This window comes from Protomyctophum parallelum, assembly GCF_964188405.1.
Source record: "Protomyctophum parallelum genome assembly, chromosome: 12".
Taxonomy (NCBI): Eukaryota; Metazoa; Chordata; class Actinopteri; order Myctophiformes; family Myctophidae; genus Protomyctophum; species Protomyctophum parallelum.
Genome location: NC_139712.1, coordinates 27,933,544 through 27,951,481, shown reverse-complemented (window position 1 = coordinate 27,951,481; position 17,938 = coordinate 27,933,544). Strand labels below are relative to the sequence as shown.

Below are 17,938 nucleotides of genomic sequence, written 5' to 3'. Positions count from 1 at the left end.
ACGGCCACCAGAGTTTCATAGAATGTTATGTCATAGAATAGAACTTATTACCCCGCTACACACAGCCAATCGATAGGCCTAGCCAGCTGTAGCCTCCATGTACACACACACAGCGCACACATACACAGTGCTGAATGCTGAACAAAATGTAAGGGGTGTTCGAAACCGATATGGGGGGCAGTGTAAACACTTAATTTAGTTGCAACTTGGGATAATGAATGGTGGAGTAAAAAGAACCAAACTGTCTTGAGATCATAGAAAAAATCACACCTGTGTGAACTGAGTGGTGCAATTCCCCTCCCCCTCCCCACCTCTCTCTCTCTCTCTCTCTCTCATTAGCAGGCAACAGAGCATGCACTATCCCTCTCTGTTTCTGGCGCCTCCTACTGGTACTAATAAGTCATATACTCGTGCTCATGACCAATGATACATAGGTAGGTAGGTACGCACGGACATTGCTGGTTGTAGAAGTGGTTGCACCACTCAAAAAGCGGAGATCCGGGCACACTTAATAGTTAAAAAGGAGGAAAACTTTACTCAACAGACATGTTTCGACCTATACGGTCTTCATGATCATACTTTGCATTCTGAATGTAACACATGCATACTCAACTATAGAGAACTTAGAGCTGAGTCCACTGTGGTGGAGGAGGGCAGTAGTAGGGTATGCTGTGGTCCACTGTCGTGGAGGAGGGCAGTAGTAGTGCTGTGGTGCACACTGTGAGGTTTGAGGTGGCCCTAAATCGGTTGTTTTGCTCATGTGGAAAACCCCCCCACTTTGTTCTGCTGACGCCTGGGTGCCATCTCATCTCCAGGCCTAGCCGAGCTGAAGAATCCTTTTCCACAATCCACAGCGCTTGGCTGTGTTAAACTACAGGCTTTTTCACAACAAACCCAGACTGCTGTCTTCATCTGGTCTGAACAAACGGCCTTAAAGTGGCAGATTCCATGGCTCTACTTATACTGTTGCTTCACTTGCTCAGCTTGTAGCAGATTGGAGAATCTGCTGAGAGCACAGTACCCACCGTCTGTGTTGTCAGGTCTGCTTATTATAAGCAACTTTTGTGTGTGCGTGCGTGCATGCGTGCTTGCGTGCGCGCAAGCAACCTATGGAACAGCACGCTCTTAGAACACAACTGTGTCATTGTACTGCACATTTAAAAAGAAACACAGTTGCACTTGCAGTGTGTCTGGGTAAACTATATACAGTATTGATGCTCCGTGGCTCATGAGGCGAGGAAAAGGAATTATTAGTCATTAATATGGATGAGGAAAGGAAAAATCCTTATATGGTTACATTGTCTCCCAACACCTGTGTGCACTGTGTGATGTCTGCAGTGGTGGAAGAAGTACTATTTAATTCAAGGTCAAGGTCAAGGTAAACTTTATTGTCCACAAGTGAAATTTGTCTTGGGCTTTCACCCTAGCTACAGCCACACATAAAACATCAATGACAACAAAAATACATTACAGAGGAAGACACAACATTACACAATTGCACACATGATGTGGATAATCAGGCCTCACTTAGTTACCGCTGTTTCAGAGCCTCGTTCAGCATCTTAGTTGATGCTGATACAAACGATTTTTTAAATCTAATGTACTTCCACTGTGGTTCTTTGTATCTTCTCCCAGAGGGCAGAAGTACAAACTCGCCATGTAAAACATGGGTAACATCACTGACAATGTTTTGAGCCTGTTTTAATGTAACCTGCTCATAAAGAGGGAGTTGTCTTACCCCTATGATCTTCCCTGCAGTCTACACCAATCTGAACAATTTGGACCTCAGTTGCACTGAGAGGTTACCAAACCAAACTGTGATGCCAAACCTGACCAGGCTTTCCAAGACTGCTCGATAGAACACTAACATAAATCTTTGGTCAACACCATGAACCCTGAGACGTCAGAGGAAGTGCAGTCTTTGCTGTAGTTTACTACAGAGACTGTCAACATGTGTATTCCAAGTCATTGAGTTGTCAATACAGATCCCCAAGTATTTATATGAGGAGACCTGTGAGATGGTCGAGTCATGGATGACCACAGGCCTGTGGTCACCAATACTCTTGGGGTCAAACACCATCTCCTGTGTCTTCTTAACATTAAGAGTTAGGTGGTTGTCATCACACCACTTAACAAAGTTCTGTACCTCTGAAAAGTAGTCAGCTACATCCCTATCCTTATCCAGAAGGGCTAAGATGGCAGTATCATCCGAGAATTTTATTATGTAATTGTTCGGGTTGCCACTTCTACACTCATTAGTGTACAGGGTAAAAAGGACAGGTGAGCTAACGCAGCCCTGGGGTGCTCCAGTACTCATGGTTCTGCTCTCTGACATAGTGCCATTCACACTGACCGAATAGACTAAGACTAAAAAGGGGCTTTAAATGCTAAATGTATGCTTTGTAATAATAAATGTCAATTTGCTGGGTAACTACTGTAGTAACTAAAGTTTAAGTAATGTCCTTGAATAAATGTGCTTATAGTTTATAGTTTACCTTCACGTTATCTCTCAAAGGCGGTGGAGGAAACTTCCTGTATGTGAACTCGGCCGCTCAGAGGGAGGGCGACGTTGCCAGGGTGACCACCCGGAGTCCCTTCCCGGCTAGCATCGGCCTGTGTCACCTGAGGTTCTGGTTCTACATGCACGGCTCTGAGCGCATGGGCACTCTGAAGGTAACATAACACCAGTGTCTGAGCACGAAAATAGCATAATGGTTGTTTTTCACCACCTGTGCGCAACCTAACACACACACAAACACACACACACACACACACACACACACACACACACACACACACACACACACACACACACACACACACACACACACACACACACACACACACACATATTAACTGTATATATGATTATTTTGGGTGTGCCTGTACTGTACTGTACTGTACTGTACTGTACTGTACTGTACTGTACTGTACTGTACTGTACTGTACTGTACTGTACTGCTGGAATCGGCCCGGCCCCCTGGGCGCGTTCCTGGGGGTCTGGATGTTCCGGGGACCCCCCCTGTGACTCCCCAGGGACCCCCACATGGTAACTCTCTCATTTCTCTACCGTTTCGGACGTGGGGCGTCTCTCCGGAACCGGGCCGGCACCCTGGCCGTGGTCCTGTAGGTCTGCAATTTCCGGGGACTCCCACAGAGTTGTACCACTCACTTCACACGACACACGGGTGTGATTGTTTTTCTGCTACATCAAAAGTAGCAGATCTGCAAGCTCGAAACGCAGTGTGCCATGAAGCGACACGTTTTGAGCTTGTGGATCTGCTCCTTTTGATGCTTTTGAATTTGAATCCTGAAAATGATTAGTTTTGGACATTTGAGGTTTCCACCCGACAGAGACGATATTTTATCGGCGCTGTCGGGTGGAAAGCGTATGTCATTGTCCATGACCATTCTTTTTTTAATTATTATTTGAAAAAACATTTGAAAATAGTGAAAATGTGTCTCATCACTCTTTTTTGGCAACATTTTTGGCCGTGCAACACTAGCCTAGCTGTTACCTCCTGACCTAGCTGACACCCCCCCCCCCCCACCAACACATTAGCATGATGCCATACAGTTGAATTATTGCAACAGACATTATAGTATTATAATGTCAATATAGGCAATATAATGTCAATGTCGGTGCATTCCTAAATGACACCATAAAACCACCATTTCCCGTTTTCATGTCACGCACCCCCTAGAGGCCGCTCATGCACAACAAGGGGTGCACTCACCACAGTTTGGGAACCCCTAATAAATACTGAGAGACGGCAACGATATTTACCATTTGCCCTGCCACAAGCAGTAAAGTGATAATTATTTTACTTTATTTGCACTTATTAACGTATTTACTCATCTATATCAACGGTTCTCAAAGTGAGGTCCAGGGTCCCCCAGCGGACCTCACGAGATGGGTCAAATGTGGAGAACAAATTTCACTGCGGTAACGTGTGTGACTTTGAGTTAACTCAGAGTGTACAAATGGACCCAGGCCATAAGGGACCATTATGGTTCCATTTGTACACTCTCAGAGTTGGTGGTCTAAGTTTGAGAACCACAGGTATTGTAATTGTATAGCAACCATTTCCGGTTCTGGAAACGGTTCCAGATGTGATGGAACCGGTTCCTCAATATTCATCTAGTTCCGGATCCCAAACCGTCCCTTCCATGTCCACCAGGTCTACACGCTCGGACCCAGTGGCACCAGCCTGCTGATGTGGGCGGCCAGCGGCAACCGAGGCAACCAGTGGACCTATGCCAAAGTGATCCTGTCCAATCCGGCGCCCTTCCGAGTGACCTTTGAGGCAGAGGTCGGGGGGGACATGTGGACGGACATCGCCCTGGATGACGTCTCATACACTACAGAGTGTATAGTAGGAGGTACAGTATGCTACGTGGGGGAGTTTGCATGTTCTCCCTGGGCAGGGGTTCCCAACCTTTCTATTATAACGGACCGGTTGACAATTCCTAAAGTGTGACCGGCATTGGGGGGGTGGGGGCAGATTGACAGTTGACTGGCCCAAGTAGCCTGCCCGCTGCTATATTATTTATATAGCAGCGGGAGGGGAAAGGAACTGGTTGGAATAAATAACATGATCCTTCCACTCGCTACGTCCCGGAAACTCCCCCTTGTCAGGTGATAAGAAGCGGTCTGCTCACTTCCATTGAAGGAAGGATGAGCTCAGTTTGGGAGGTTGGCAGAGGGAGAGTAGTGCCCAGGATTACAGGTTAGGCAATTGGCAAATGGGTTACAAATTTCAAATATAGTTTCAAATAGCAGATCGGCAAATCGATAATGCGTCACGCTGCGATGCGCTGTAGATCTGCTATTTTCACTATAGGATTTGTGAAAATGTCCTTAGTAATTTACTTTGGTATATACTTTGTTCACCACTTTAAAAAATAAACACGCTGACATGGGTTGAATTTGACATTCTGCGGGGTTAAATGATCACTCAGGATTTCACACTGTACTGTGTGGGCTGAGATAATGGAGCCTGCTGAGGCTTCCTCTGCCTGCCCCACATGAACCCACTGTGTGTGATGTGTGGGTCAGTGCCCCAGGGGAGCGCCACAGCTCCCAACAGGCCACAAAAGCAATTACTTTTATATTGTGTGTTGTTTACACACTTGCTCTCACACGCACGCACGCACGCACGCACGCACGCACACACACACACACACACACACACACACACACACACACACACACACACACACACACACACACACACACACACACACACACACACACACACACACACACACACACACACACACACACACACACACACACACACACACACACACACACACACACATTCAGTATATGTGCACATACACACACACATACTGTGTGCGGTACATTGTCAAATGCCACCAAAATAACAACACACAGATGCACGCGCATGCACGGTTGCACGCACAACTCAACCTCACCACCATTCCTGCCTTGCATCCTCCCTCTGAGTCTGCACCTAGCTGACTTAATTGCTTCTTTGACAGACACCTAGCATCCACCTCCCTCCACCTCTCTGACTTGCTTCTTGGACAGACACCTAGCATCCACCTCCCCCCACCTCTCTGACTTGCTTCTTTGACAGACACCTAGCATCCACCTCCCTCCACCTCTCTGACTTGCTTCTTGGACAGACACCTAGCATCCACCTCCCTCCACCTCTCTGACTTGCTTCTTTGACAGACACCTAGCATTCAACAACTAGCATCCACCTGGCTCCCTCCACCCTGGACAGAGATCCAGAGACCCTGGACAGAGATGTCCAATATCCGAAAATATAAAATGAACTGAACTCAACTGATCCTTTGCATCATGTCCACCCGCAGGCCCTGTGACCCCCCAGCCCCTGACGTGCAGCGCGGACCACTTCCAGTGCGTCTACTCCTTCCAGTGTGTCCCGGAGAGCTGGAGGTGTGACGGTGAGCATGACTGCGCCGACCACTCGGACGAGGCCCAGTGTCCCAGCGAGGTGCCCGGCACCGTGCCGCCCCAGGACCACTGCCACCCGGACCAGTACCAGTGTTCAGACTACCGCTGCCTCCCCTCCGTGCTGCGCTGCGACGGCGTCCCCGACTGCCCCGACGGGGAGGATGAATATGCCTGCCGTGAGTTAAAAGCACCGTCTTTACCTTGCCAGCGATTCAGTGCAGCCTGGCTAATAAGCCAGACCGATGAATGTACGGTACTGTAGCTTGTTTTCGTCCAAAACCACCAGAAAGCAGAGAAAACAGTTTTTTATGAATCTTTTAGCATTATCTTGACTTAAACCAGCTGAAAAATGTTGTGATCACAACCCCCCCCCCCCCCCCCCCCCATTCGCTGCACACAATAATGCTGATTTGCTTCCTCTTTTGTTTCTCTATTTGCAATGAGGAAGCAATCTGCCTTCTTGTGGAATCAGATTTCATTTATTGCTCCTATCTATCCTGTACTGACAATTAGAGCTGCAAGGGCATGATTGAATGGATTATGAGCTGTCAGCCCCCGGTAACCCCTGATGAGCTTCACCGGTATCCCCCTGCAACCCCAATGAATAAATTCTGTATTTGCGTATTGGGTTGATGAAATATCAAAGTATGCTTTTTCGACCATGTCAGCACTACCCTACCATTTGCTTTTAAATAATGCATTGCGAATTACTTATGTGTTTTTTGTTTTGACTGATTATAGGTTTACCTGTGCTCCTAGATTACCATTTTATGCATTTGATATTACCTTGTGTTTACCTTGCTTACTGCAAATTGCTCTGGCTACTCACACCATTCTCTGTTTCTCTCTCCACATCCTTGTTTCTCCTCCTCACGTATTTCTCTGCACCAGCGCTGCTCCAGTGTGCGCTGGGAGAACTGGTGTGTGAGAGTACATCTAGCTGTGTTCCACTTCAGTGGCGCTGTGATCGCTCTGCTGACTGCCTCCCCTTCCGCACAGACGAGTCTAGCTGCGACGGTAACATGTTCTCGTGTACTGTACCTACAGTACTATACCGCTGTTTGCTTCATGGCATGTGTTCCGTTTACTCCATCTACTCACCTTGACAGAATGTCCTATTTCGCAAGTTTCCAAGTGTATAAAATCTTTTGAAAATAGCTTAAGAATCTATGACAAAAGGGCCATGAAAATATGACTTAAGTTATTAAAGTGGTCATGTGGCTCAAATTGCCCCAGGTAAGGGGTAAGTTGATCCAAGTCAAGTGGTAAATTGACCCACATGAGGAAATAGGAAATAGTCTTATTTGTTTATTTATTATTTAAACAATATAAAGTAAAATAAATAAAGTTTGTTATTCAGAACCTTTTAATATTTATTTACAATTGTTAAAACATTATTGCAAACGTATCTTAAATAAGTAGTATGTACAGTACATCCAAATTAAAGGTCATTCAGCACAATAAATTAAAGTAAATGTACAATATTTGCCTCTGAGATGTAGTGGAGTAAAAGTATAGAAAATTGGAAATACTCCAGTAAAGTAAAAGTAGGCCTACCTCATAATTGAGTAAATGTACCTTTCCACCATGGCTGGAACTCTGCTGCTTCATCTGTGCCTTTTCAGTTTTATTTACCGTAATTTCCGGACTATAAGCCGCACCTTTTTACCCATGATTTGAACCCTGCGGCTTATACAACGGTGCGGCTTATCTATGGATTTTTACAGCTAACGCAGAGCCATCTAAGGCTCTGAGCTAACGAAACGGCCACTAGGGGGCCACCTGCGGCTTATAGTCCGGTGGCTTGTATATGTACATATTTGGGATTTTCCCTAAATTTGGCTGGTGCGGCTTATATTCAGGTGCGCCTTATAGTCCGGAAATTACGGTAATCATTTTACATGTAGTCCATATGCATGTGGTCCTTTAAACCAGAAATTATTTAGTTAACATTGCACTGTAACCTCTCTCTTGACATCTCTTGAAAAGACAAATGTTTCAGCTTTGTAATTATTCCTGGTGTGCAGGCAGGACCTGCACAATAATCCTTTAAAAAGAGATGAAAGCTTAACACATGCTTTAAGCTGTTACTTTAGGCGTGTCCAAATTATGGCGGGGCAAGCCTGTGACTAAATTACATTTTGAACACATTGATTGCCAGGTATAGAGGGTATGCGCGTGACATAATCATCATCATACCTTGGAAGTTATGCGGGAACACCTACTGAGTGGCAAAACTACTTTCTGGCCATGACAGCCCATACATCCAAACAGAAAGGTCCTATCTGATTGCATTAAACTATGTTAAACGATGTTAAACTCACTTTGCCACTCTTACCACACACTTTATACATGCACATACCCTCTATTATTACATGGCTTGGTTGAATGCTTGATTCTGATTGGTCAATCGCTGAATTCAGCGGTGAGTTATGCGTTGATAATGACCCCTCCGCTCTATAACAGACCTCTGCCTATAATGAAACCCTCTGAGCACCAACTGTGCGGCTTGTGCCCGCTTGATTTACTGCTGTTTCCAACATGACAGCGATGTAAACACACACACACACACACACACTACACTAGTGACACACAATGTCATCTCAAAAATGTTTTTGAAAATATTTGAGCGAGAAATAGACGAAGCAGTACCCGAAAATGGATTCTATTTGATCAACTCACTTCCTCGGCTTCGCCTCGGTGGTTAAACTCGCCTAGTCAGATATTATCCCTTACTTAATTCATTAAATGACGTCCATGGCAGTCAAGTGTTGGATTAGGTATGACATAATTATGTGTTAATTAAGTGTAATACTGCATGCAATGTATCATACTGCAACTCCTTATACTGTATATTCAAAATGTACAGAAGTATCGGCATCAATGTATAATTAAAGTACCAAGCGTAACAGTAGGCATTGTGCAGAATGTCCCATTTCACAAGTTGATTGTACTGTAGATCTGCTAATTTCAAATGGTGGTTAGCGTGTTTTATAAAAAATAATCAAAATCTACAAAGTAACTACCGGTAGTAATTAAAGTAGTAAAACCTTCCTCTGAGATGTAGTGGTGTAGAAAGTAAATATACTTTAAGCACAGTACTTGAGTACATGTAGTTAGTTTCTTTACACCACTGGTTTTCATGCTTCTACATTAAACAAACCACCCAGAGCAACAGGCAACCCAGTCGAGATAAATGGAGACAACCCAGGTAAACGGAGATCAGGATAATGGGCGAGTAGTAGTCAGGACTGAATCTGCACTCTTAAAACCAAGCAACCGACTGAGAAAGCAGAAGAAAAGTGTCAAAGGTGAAATATAAAGAAACTTAATGGACCCAAATGTTACTGAGCACATTATTTTAGACATAAGGAGGATGTCTACACAAGGTCTTATGGGCAAGCCACGAATAATTATATTTAGAACAATGAACGATAACGTCCTGTAAACATGTTGAACGTGACGCACTGTCAATGTTTCTATTGTTCATCAGATCGCTCTGAAAGTGATGCCAACTACTTGTTGCCCTTTGGGCTCTGCCATCCGCTTGAGTTTTCTAAACAATATATTTGTCCTTATTGTCTATTGTCATTCCTGTTGTGGACAACCCCTTATTGTGCAATCGCAAGTAACAGCCTGGATTTTGTATGAGGTTTTCATTTCATTTATTATTAGTTTTGCATTATACGCCTCTGTGTGGAACATTATCCTTTTCCTCTGACTGCTGTGTGAGTTCCATTTCCTTCCTTGGAAAAATAAGAACAACATATTCATGAGTTTATGTACAGCGCATGCTGACAGTATAGTTATCCAAAGAACTTGAAGTGCGTGAGATGTTGCAGAGCGTTGGGTTTTTGCCTCAATGCGGTAATATTTCCCTGCCTATAATGTCATGATGCTTCACAGACACAGAGGTGCCACTCCACTGCCTCGTGGCTCTGTCGCCCTCCCCCTCGTCTCAGGTGAGGAGTGATGGACAGCTTGTGCCCATAGAGGAGGGAGAGGAGAGGCCCAGACAGGGAAGGTGGAAATGAAATAGCTCGGCGTCATTGCTTCCCCGTCTGACGGGGTGCTTCGGAGTGTCTGGAGGAGTGTCACTTTTGACACCTCGGCAGATGTAAAATTGCGTCCGTGCTAGATGTAAAAAACACCCAAATAAAAACATTTTCCTTTGATGTCTTCACAGAGTGTCCTCCGTCATACTGCCTGGATCGCGGCTCATGCGGCGTCGGGAGACACGGGCCTGTTTGCACGTGAGTCACGTGTATACACAGCACAAACACGCACCTGGCTAGCGCACGTGCCGACACGCGTGTGTCAATGTCTATGCCAACAACATGGCCTAAACATGCAGCACACGCACACACGTACACACATGCAAGCACACACACATGTACGCACATGTACACTAATTCCTTTATTTTTGTCTCAACATGTATTAAATACATTACAAGGGCCCACATATATTTCAGTTGCTTTCAGTTGCTTGATGCCACAGTTGCTTTCAGTTGCTTGATGCAACATGGACACATTCACAGAGACATACACACGCATGCACGCACGCACGCATGCACGTTCGCATGCACGTTCGCACGCACGCACATACACACACGCACAGCATTCATACTGAAAACATGCAGGAACAAAGACAAATGCTCTGTCTCTTCTCTCCACCCATCCTCTCTTTCTCTCTCTTTCTTTTTGAATTAAAACATGGAAATCCCATCAGTTCTGTTTCTTTCCCTGGAGAAGACACGCTTCACGGACCATGGGGGGAACGTCAGCTTATCCCCCTCTCCTCTCCTCTCCTCTCCTCTCCTCTCCTCTCCTCTCCTCTCCTCTCCTCTCCTCTCCTCTCCTCTCCTCTCCTCTCCTCTCCTCTCCTCTCCTCTCCTCTCCTCTCCACAGCATAAAAACGGGGCAGCTCTTCCTTCGTTTATCCACCCTGCACACACACACACACACACACACACACACACACACACACACACCCGTGCAGCGCTGGAGGCTGCATGTCAATATTTAAGTGCTGCTCCCCCTCTCAACGGTCTCTGGCTGGAGACCACAAAGCCCAGAACATTAGATTAAGTAGCTCAGCCCATTGCAAACGAAGGCTCATGTTCTGCAGCTGGCATGGCCATTGTACGCATGCAGAGAGAGGTCTCGACTCTCCCTCCTTTCCCCAAACGGCGTGGACAGAATCATTGACATCATTGACTCGCTGGTTTTCCACAGTTGCGATAAATTGCATAGCAGTTCAGAATATCTGCCTGTCTGATTATGATCATATTCCATTATATATGTTAGCCAATTTTAAACCTCCTCGATTCGTAAAATGGACCTGAGTTGGAACTGTACTTGAACCGCTTTTTCCATCTACACCAAATACGCTGTGAGCTTGTAGATCTGCTATATCAGACTGCTGGGGTTGGTGGTTAAAGCTGCAGTCTCCCAGATATACAGATCCTGTAGTTGTGTAAGACCACTACTTACTGGTTGACATATTGCATGAAACTCAAAGGGAACTATCCTGCCTTCCCCAAACAAGCTCTCTGTTAGCTCAGTAGAAACGTTGGTGCTCGTGGGAATCCCGAATAGGACATGAAAGTTGCCACTGAAAATATGATACTTGTGTGGATGCATCTGCTAATGTCATCATGGGCTTGTGAGGATTTAACATGTCTCACTATCTACATTACATTTGTGCGTTTGTTTTTTTGAGGATGCTCTTCAAAGCCACCTGACAAACTGCATTATACGCAGCACTGCTGCATCTACACAGCCCTTTCCCACACTCCCATTTAAAGTGTCATGTTCAAATGAAAAGCTTTATGGAAACCATAGAGTGTGGAAAACATTGCAAAAATATTCTTTCCCATAAACTGTCAAACTCCAGGGGGCATGATATTTCCCTGCATAAATATTTTCTTTCATCCGCTATCATTCTCTCATCCAATATACTCCTCTTTGATATTCCCTCTATTAGTTTCCAGCAGCATTCCCTACCACTGCTCCCCTCATTATGTAACCGTGGTCTTTACCACTGTGCGTGTGCGTGCGTGTGTGTGTGCTGCTCCTGTGGCATCTCCGGTGATGATAGCTAGCTGTAGTGGAGCATGAGAGGCCATTGGTGGACGTACAGTATGTGCGACGTGAAAGTGCGGTCTAGCCAACTCTGAATGGCTGCCCTCTCCACACTCTCCTATCTAACATCAGCTTATAGCTATACAGTAGTAGCCGCAGTGCATCTACGTAGATGGTGCGCTTCTTGCCTTTCCTGGCTGTGAGAGTGTCCATTTGCTTGCCACCATAGACTGTAAAGAAGAATGAACAAATTGACATGGGAGGTGACGGTGACAGGGCTTTCTCAGTTGCAGAACACCCTCCCTTTAGAACTCACTCTCCGGCTCACATATACCACCCTCAAAACCCACCACTTGCATTACCCACGTAATTCAAATTGCCCTTTTGATGATTGAATGATTTTTTTTCATTAGTTTGTTATCCTTTTTACTATTTATTTTCTTAATGAATTAGTTTTTGTTTGTTTTGTAAAGCGACTGAGTACTTGCTATGTCCAGTATAGAGAGACAGGACACAGGAAGGGAGAGTTGGGGAAGTCCGCCAGACCAGGGAATCAAACCTGGAACTGGCTGTCAGTGTTAGGCATCTAGTCTATAGTGGTACATGCCTAACCACTTGGGTATCGGCACCCCTAGTTTTGAGTGGCAAAACTTTGTCCTGAGTGAGGGGTATGATGTTCGAGAGACCAGAAACCCTGGTGACCTTGGGATACATCACTGAGGATACGTCCAAGGTGCATCCATGCGATGTTTTCTTTAGTTCTGTTATGTCCTAAACTGTTGTGCAGTGAAGTATTGATCAAGTGGTTGCTGTTCACGAGGAAGATTAACCTACAAAATCTAGTACCATCCTACCTAACACCCAAAGCTAATAATTATCACAAATAGATCAAGCAGTAAAAGTAGGTGGCAGAACCTTCTCCTATCGAGTGCCTTGTCTCTGGAATCATCTCCCCATCCACAGTCTAGCTCAGTCAAAATATGCCACAGAAAACTTGTTTTATATACATTGCAGTTCTATGAATCATAGTACTGCAATGTATATAAAACATAGTCTATGATTTTTTTATGTCTTATTAATGCTTGTGTGTGTGTGTGTGTGTGTGTGTGTGTGTGTGTGTGTGTGTGTGTGTGTGTGTGTGTGTGTGTGTGTGTGTGTGTGTGTGTGTGTGTGTGTTTTTACATTCCCTCCTTTCTCTCGCATGTTGGTCAGAAATCAGGCTGATATTGAACAGATGTGCGTTTGGAACGGAGTGAGGCTCCCTGGCTCAGCTGGTGGGAGTGGGACTTATTCTCACAGAGATGGAGCCTTTCAGGGGGCGCCAAGAAATAGCTTGAATTAATTAATGGATCCTTTTCGCCGGTGCCCATCCTTGTCTGAGAGAGATTGTCTGTCTGTGGTGTTTAAAGACCCACTTTTGAAGCTTACCTGTCTCCAAACATTAAAATACAGTTTACAATACAAGTGGGTCAGTTACTATTCTGCATTACCCAAATTCTGGAGGATCAAAACCATGCATAATTCATAGGATATGGAATACTAAATGAAGGACAATGGAGCAAATTAAAATGTACTGTGAAGCTCCTTTGGGACGTCTTTTGGTGGAGAAACATAATTGTATATTTATTGAACAGAGATTACTTTCTTTACCACACCATGGGATATGTGGACAGGGACTCCGACTGTAATATGATTCATCCGGTGTATTAGCCTGACATGACCAGACTAATATCAGTGCGTAGATATTGGTCTGGAATCTCTGTGTGGAAGCTGCATTAACAAAGGGGCGGATTCCAATAAATGAATGACTGATATTTGAATGATATTTGCATACTGGTTCTGGATTGGTGCCTCACAACTTCGGGGGCAGCAAAATCCAATCACAACCGAGTGGGGCCAGACTAATCTGCCGAGGGGTCTTTTCAGATCAGATCAGATTCGTCTGTGTGTGTGTGTGTGTGTGTGTGTGTGTGTGTGTGTGTGTGTGTGTGTGTGTGTGTGTCTCTATCTCATCACATTTGTCTCTCTCCAGGTGTCATTCAGGATGGACTGGCAACCGTTGTCACGTGAGGGAGAAGCCCTCTCTCGCTACCACGCTGCCACCCCAACCAAAAGACACACGGCTAGGTAATAAAGACAAGTGCCCTTTCTTGCACTATAAACCTGTCCTCGTGGAATTATTTAGCGTACAGTGCTGTATCTGTATGTGTGCACCCTGCCAATGTCTTTGCAATATTGTAACTTTTATTCAAGTAAAAACTGAGTAGTGGAACTGCAATGTGGAAATATTCTGTTGCAAGTAAAACTAAAAGAATATACAGGATAAATACAGGATAAAAATCCTGTATTCAAAGGTTTACTCACTATACTGTGAAATGACAAAAGTATTGGCTGCAAAATGTACTTTACTGTAATTACATGAAGTATAAGTACTCTTTTTTTTAAATATATATTTCAGAATATGTGAAATTATTTCAGAAATAGATCTACAACGCATTGTGAGCTTGGCCTTGTAGGTCAGCTATTTTTTAATAGCTGAAGTATAGAATACCCCAATTAATTTTCCTTAAGGGCCATATTTTGACTAGGGTACCAGGCTGGGGGCCGAGTCGGCACGTGCGAGGTTGATGTCTTGCCCTGAACTTTTTATTTTTTGAAATTCTTCCAGGGGCCACAAGGGGGCGCTCTGCAGGCCGCAGTTGGCCCGCGGGCCGCTAATTGGGGAACCCTGGAATAGGGGGTCTTGTGTTAATAGTTCATACAAGTCCAATATAAGTCTGCAAAGTAATTAGTAACTAATGCTGTCATATAATTATAGTGGAGTAAAAAAGTACAATGTTTGCGTATGATATGTAGTGGAGCAGTATTACTAGTACTTTAAAGTATCTGATGCAATAAAGTAAAAGTAAAAGGTTCTACTCAACCACTTAAACCCTATGTGGTTGACTGGGGTCCCACAGGGCTCTGTAACAGTGTGTTATTGTGAGGAAAGCTTCCACTGAAAATTGTCGATTTTCAGCTATAGCTTTTCCCACAATATGGATGCTGGGGTTTAAGGGGTATTTACTTGAGTAAATACTTAAATGCTTTCCACCACTGAGGCCCCCTTTTCCACCGGGGCTGAACCGGTTCCGTTCCCTTTTCCAGCCTAATTTGGAACCAAATGAATTGGTTCAGACCCCTGACAATTGGTTCGGCACTGTATAATATTTAATACTTCTTCTTGCCCTGAAGTGGGAACCAAAGTGGGCATGTCAGATGTGCACTCTTCAGATTGGAAGATGATGATGAAGATATAAACCATCATAAAAAAATAAAGAACGGAGCCAGTTCTAGAACCAAAGTTGTTTTGGTGGAAACGGGTCCGGAGTGCCACATCCGTGGTGTCTAACCGTGTGCCTCTTGTCCAGATGCAGTGTATGTGGGGATAGCCATCGGTTTGACCATGCTGATCGTTGGTGTTGCCATCTGTGTTCTGTTCTTGTACACCAAAAAACACTTACTGTAAGTTTCATTTTGATGATGATGAAAAATTATATGTCAGGTGTTGTGATCATAATAATTAACACTGCAGTGGTGATTATGATGATGATAATAGTGATGATTATCTCGTCAGTACTGATGATTTAAAGGAGCAATTCACCCAAAAAATGTGTTAATTTATGTCAATTACACACCCTGTGAAGACCTCCGAATTCATGGAGATTTTATCAAATGTATTTGTTTCTAAGCCGATAATTTGATGACCAGGTCATCGGTCAGTATAGGAGACTCAAAGAGTCTGTAATACTCAAAGGCCCCTTTTCCAGCAATATAACTTTGGTTCTATAGAATTGGTTGGAACCATTTTTTGGTTCAAGTTTTGAACCATGTTTTAGAGTTCTGAACCGATTCATTTTCATTGGAAACACTCAACAACAATGAATGAATTCAAGGCTTCATCGGGTGCGTACAGTATTTGATAGAAATTTGTATTGTATTTGGGGTGAACTACTCCTTTTAGTTTAAACGACAACTATGATGAGGGTCATAACAATGTTGAAAATGAAATGTGTGTGTGTGTGTGTGTGTGTGTGTGTACACATGTATGTATTTATACACATACAAATTATGGCTTCACAGAAAGTCTGATCCGATGGACTACGGGGTGATGGATGAGTCAGGTTCTGACTGCAGTAAAGAGGTCAGTTCCAGCAAACCCGCCGTCACATCAATCTCCACGGCCCGACTGTTCAGACACCGTGCGTTTTAATATTCTCCACCGTACCAAATCTCATTAGGCTAGCATTCAACACAGATATATTGTTCAAATAACTTAACAGCAGTACAGGTATTAGAGGTCAAATGGGTCAGGGAATTTTTTTCACAGAGCCTTTCGGCTACATAAGCGCTTGTATTTAATATTATTGATTGTCTTGCCCATGGGGCGTGTTAGCCACGAGCGTCTATTTATAGTGTGAATCTGTGCGTGTTGGTGCGTACCATCAGTCATTTGCTCTCAGAGGCTCCTGTACGAGATCATAGAGATATAGAACTCAGCAGGAGCACAGCAATTTCACGCTATTCTTCTAAATGTGCTGCCATCTGTGTGTGTGTGTGCGTGCATGCATTATCTTGTGATGGGAGTGGGAGAGACAGCACATTAGTGAGTATAGGTGCTCAGCAGGATAGGAGTCATCCTGTAATGTACAGCATTAAAAAAGAAACATAAGACACATTTATATTGATGTTGAGTCGAGAGCCAGTGCAGTCATCATGTCATGTCAAATATGTTTGTGTGGAATTGTCAAGATTGTCGAAATATTTAAAACTGTCCAAATGTAACATTCAAATATTGCACTATAAATGCACACACAGAAATATCCTCTGTGTAAAAACTAAATTAATTGTACCGTCATTCTGTACATGTAAGGTGACTAAAACTAGCCCTATAAGGTTGGAGGTGTAATTATGGAGTCAACGTAGGGTAATCTTCACATTTAATCGTGTTTCCGTTTCATGCATGTCAGTAAGACCACATTCGTCATATATTATACTGTATAGCCTGCAGGACTGGGTCGCTAACCGACTCACTTGGTTTTCTCCCCCTCCCTCCAGCTCCCATCGCTGGATGTTAGGCCCAGCACTTGCCCTCGTGTGAACCCCCGCGGGAGTGATGGTCCTGGGCTCTCCATCAGTGTCTACCCCTGGAGGAGGGAAGTGGAGGTACGGTATAGTCCTCCCTCAGCCTCGCGACCTCAACGCTAATTATCTGTCCAGATGTCAATGATGACTTATGTCTTTGTGTGTGTTTCGATGTCTGTCTGTGGATGTATGCGTTTCTCTCTCTCTCTCTCTCTCTGTGTGTGTGTGTGTGTGTGTGTGTGTGTGTGTGTGTGTGTGTGTGTGTGTGTGTGTGTGTGTGTGTGTGTGTGTGTGTGTGTGTGTGTGTGTGTGTGTGTGTGTGTGTGTGTGTGTGTGTGTGTGTGTGTGTGTGTGTGTGTGTGTGTGTGTGTGTGTCCTTCTACACCAGGCCCCCGGCTGGAGGGGTGCCAAGTTGTCCTTCGCCAACCCTTTGTATCGACACTCCCCTAACGCTAACGGCCGCGACTGCAACAGCACAGAAGCTTAAAAACAATGGATTCACTCAACATGCGCTGCTGCAGCAAACCTGGGTCAGGCGGCGGCACTTGCAATTACTTTTGCAGGCTTGTTTTAGCCCACTCAGTTGTCGGCTGGAAAGGTTTTACGATAGAGCTAGGCTTTGCAGATCTGAGATTTCCCCGTTTCCTTGTCCTAAACTGTTCCTCAGACACAGTGAAGTTATTATTTATGACAAAAAATAGCAGATATACAAGCTCACAATTTGTTGCATCACAACGTGTTGTGATCTTGTAGATCGGCATTCTTTTTGCTGATTTTGTG

General features: G+C 44.5%; 1 protein-coding gene across 1 annotated transcript in view; it reads left to right on the top strand.

Annotated features, from left to right (window-relative positions):
- The window catches only part of malrd1 (MAM and LDL receptor class A domain containing 1), a gene marked incomplete at its 5' end in the record, with an annotated part of 101,539 nt that extends 83,863 nt beyond the window's left edge, over window positions 1-17,676 (top strand). The window contains 10 exons of the mRNA XM_083778384.1: window positions 2,516-2,673; window positions 4,182-4,383; window positions 5,848-6,126; window positions 6,842-6,967; window positions 10,137-10,203; window positions 14,067-14,161; window positions 15,445-15,538; window positions 16,157-16,217; window positions 17,132-17,239; window positions 17,547-17,676. Coding sequence (XP_083634510.1) covers window positions 2,516-2,673; window positions 4,182-4,383; window positions 5,848-6,126; window positions 6,842-6,967; window positions 10,137-10,203; window positions 14,067-14,161; window positions 15,445-15,538; window positions 16,157-16,217; window positions 17,132-17,239; window positions 17,547-17,645 — 1,289 coding nt within the window. The 3' untranslated portion in view covers window positions 17,646-17,676. The remainder of the gene's footprint in view (window positions 1-2,515; window positions 2,674-4,181; window positions 4,384-5,847; window positions 6,127-6,841; window positions 6,968-10,136; window positions 10,204-14,066; window positions 14,162-15,444; window positions 15,539-16,156; window positions 16,218-17,131; window positions 17,240-17,546) is intronic.
- Window positions 17,677-17,938: the final 262 nt, after the last annotated feature.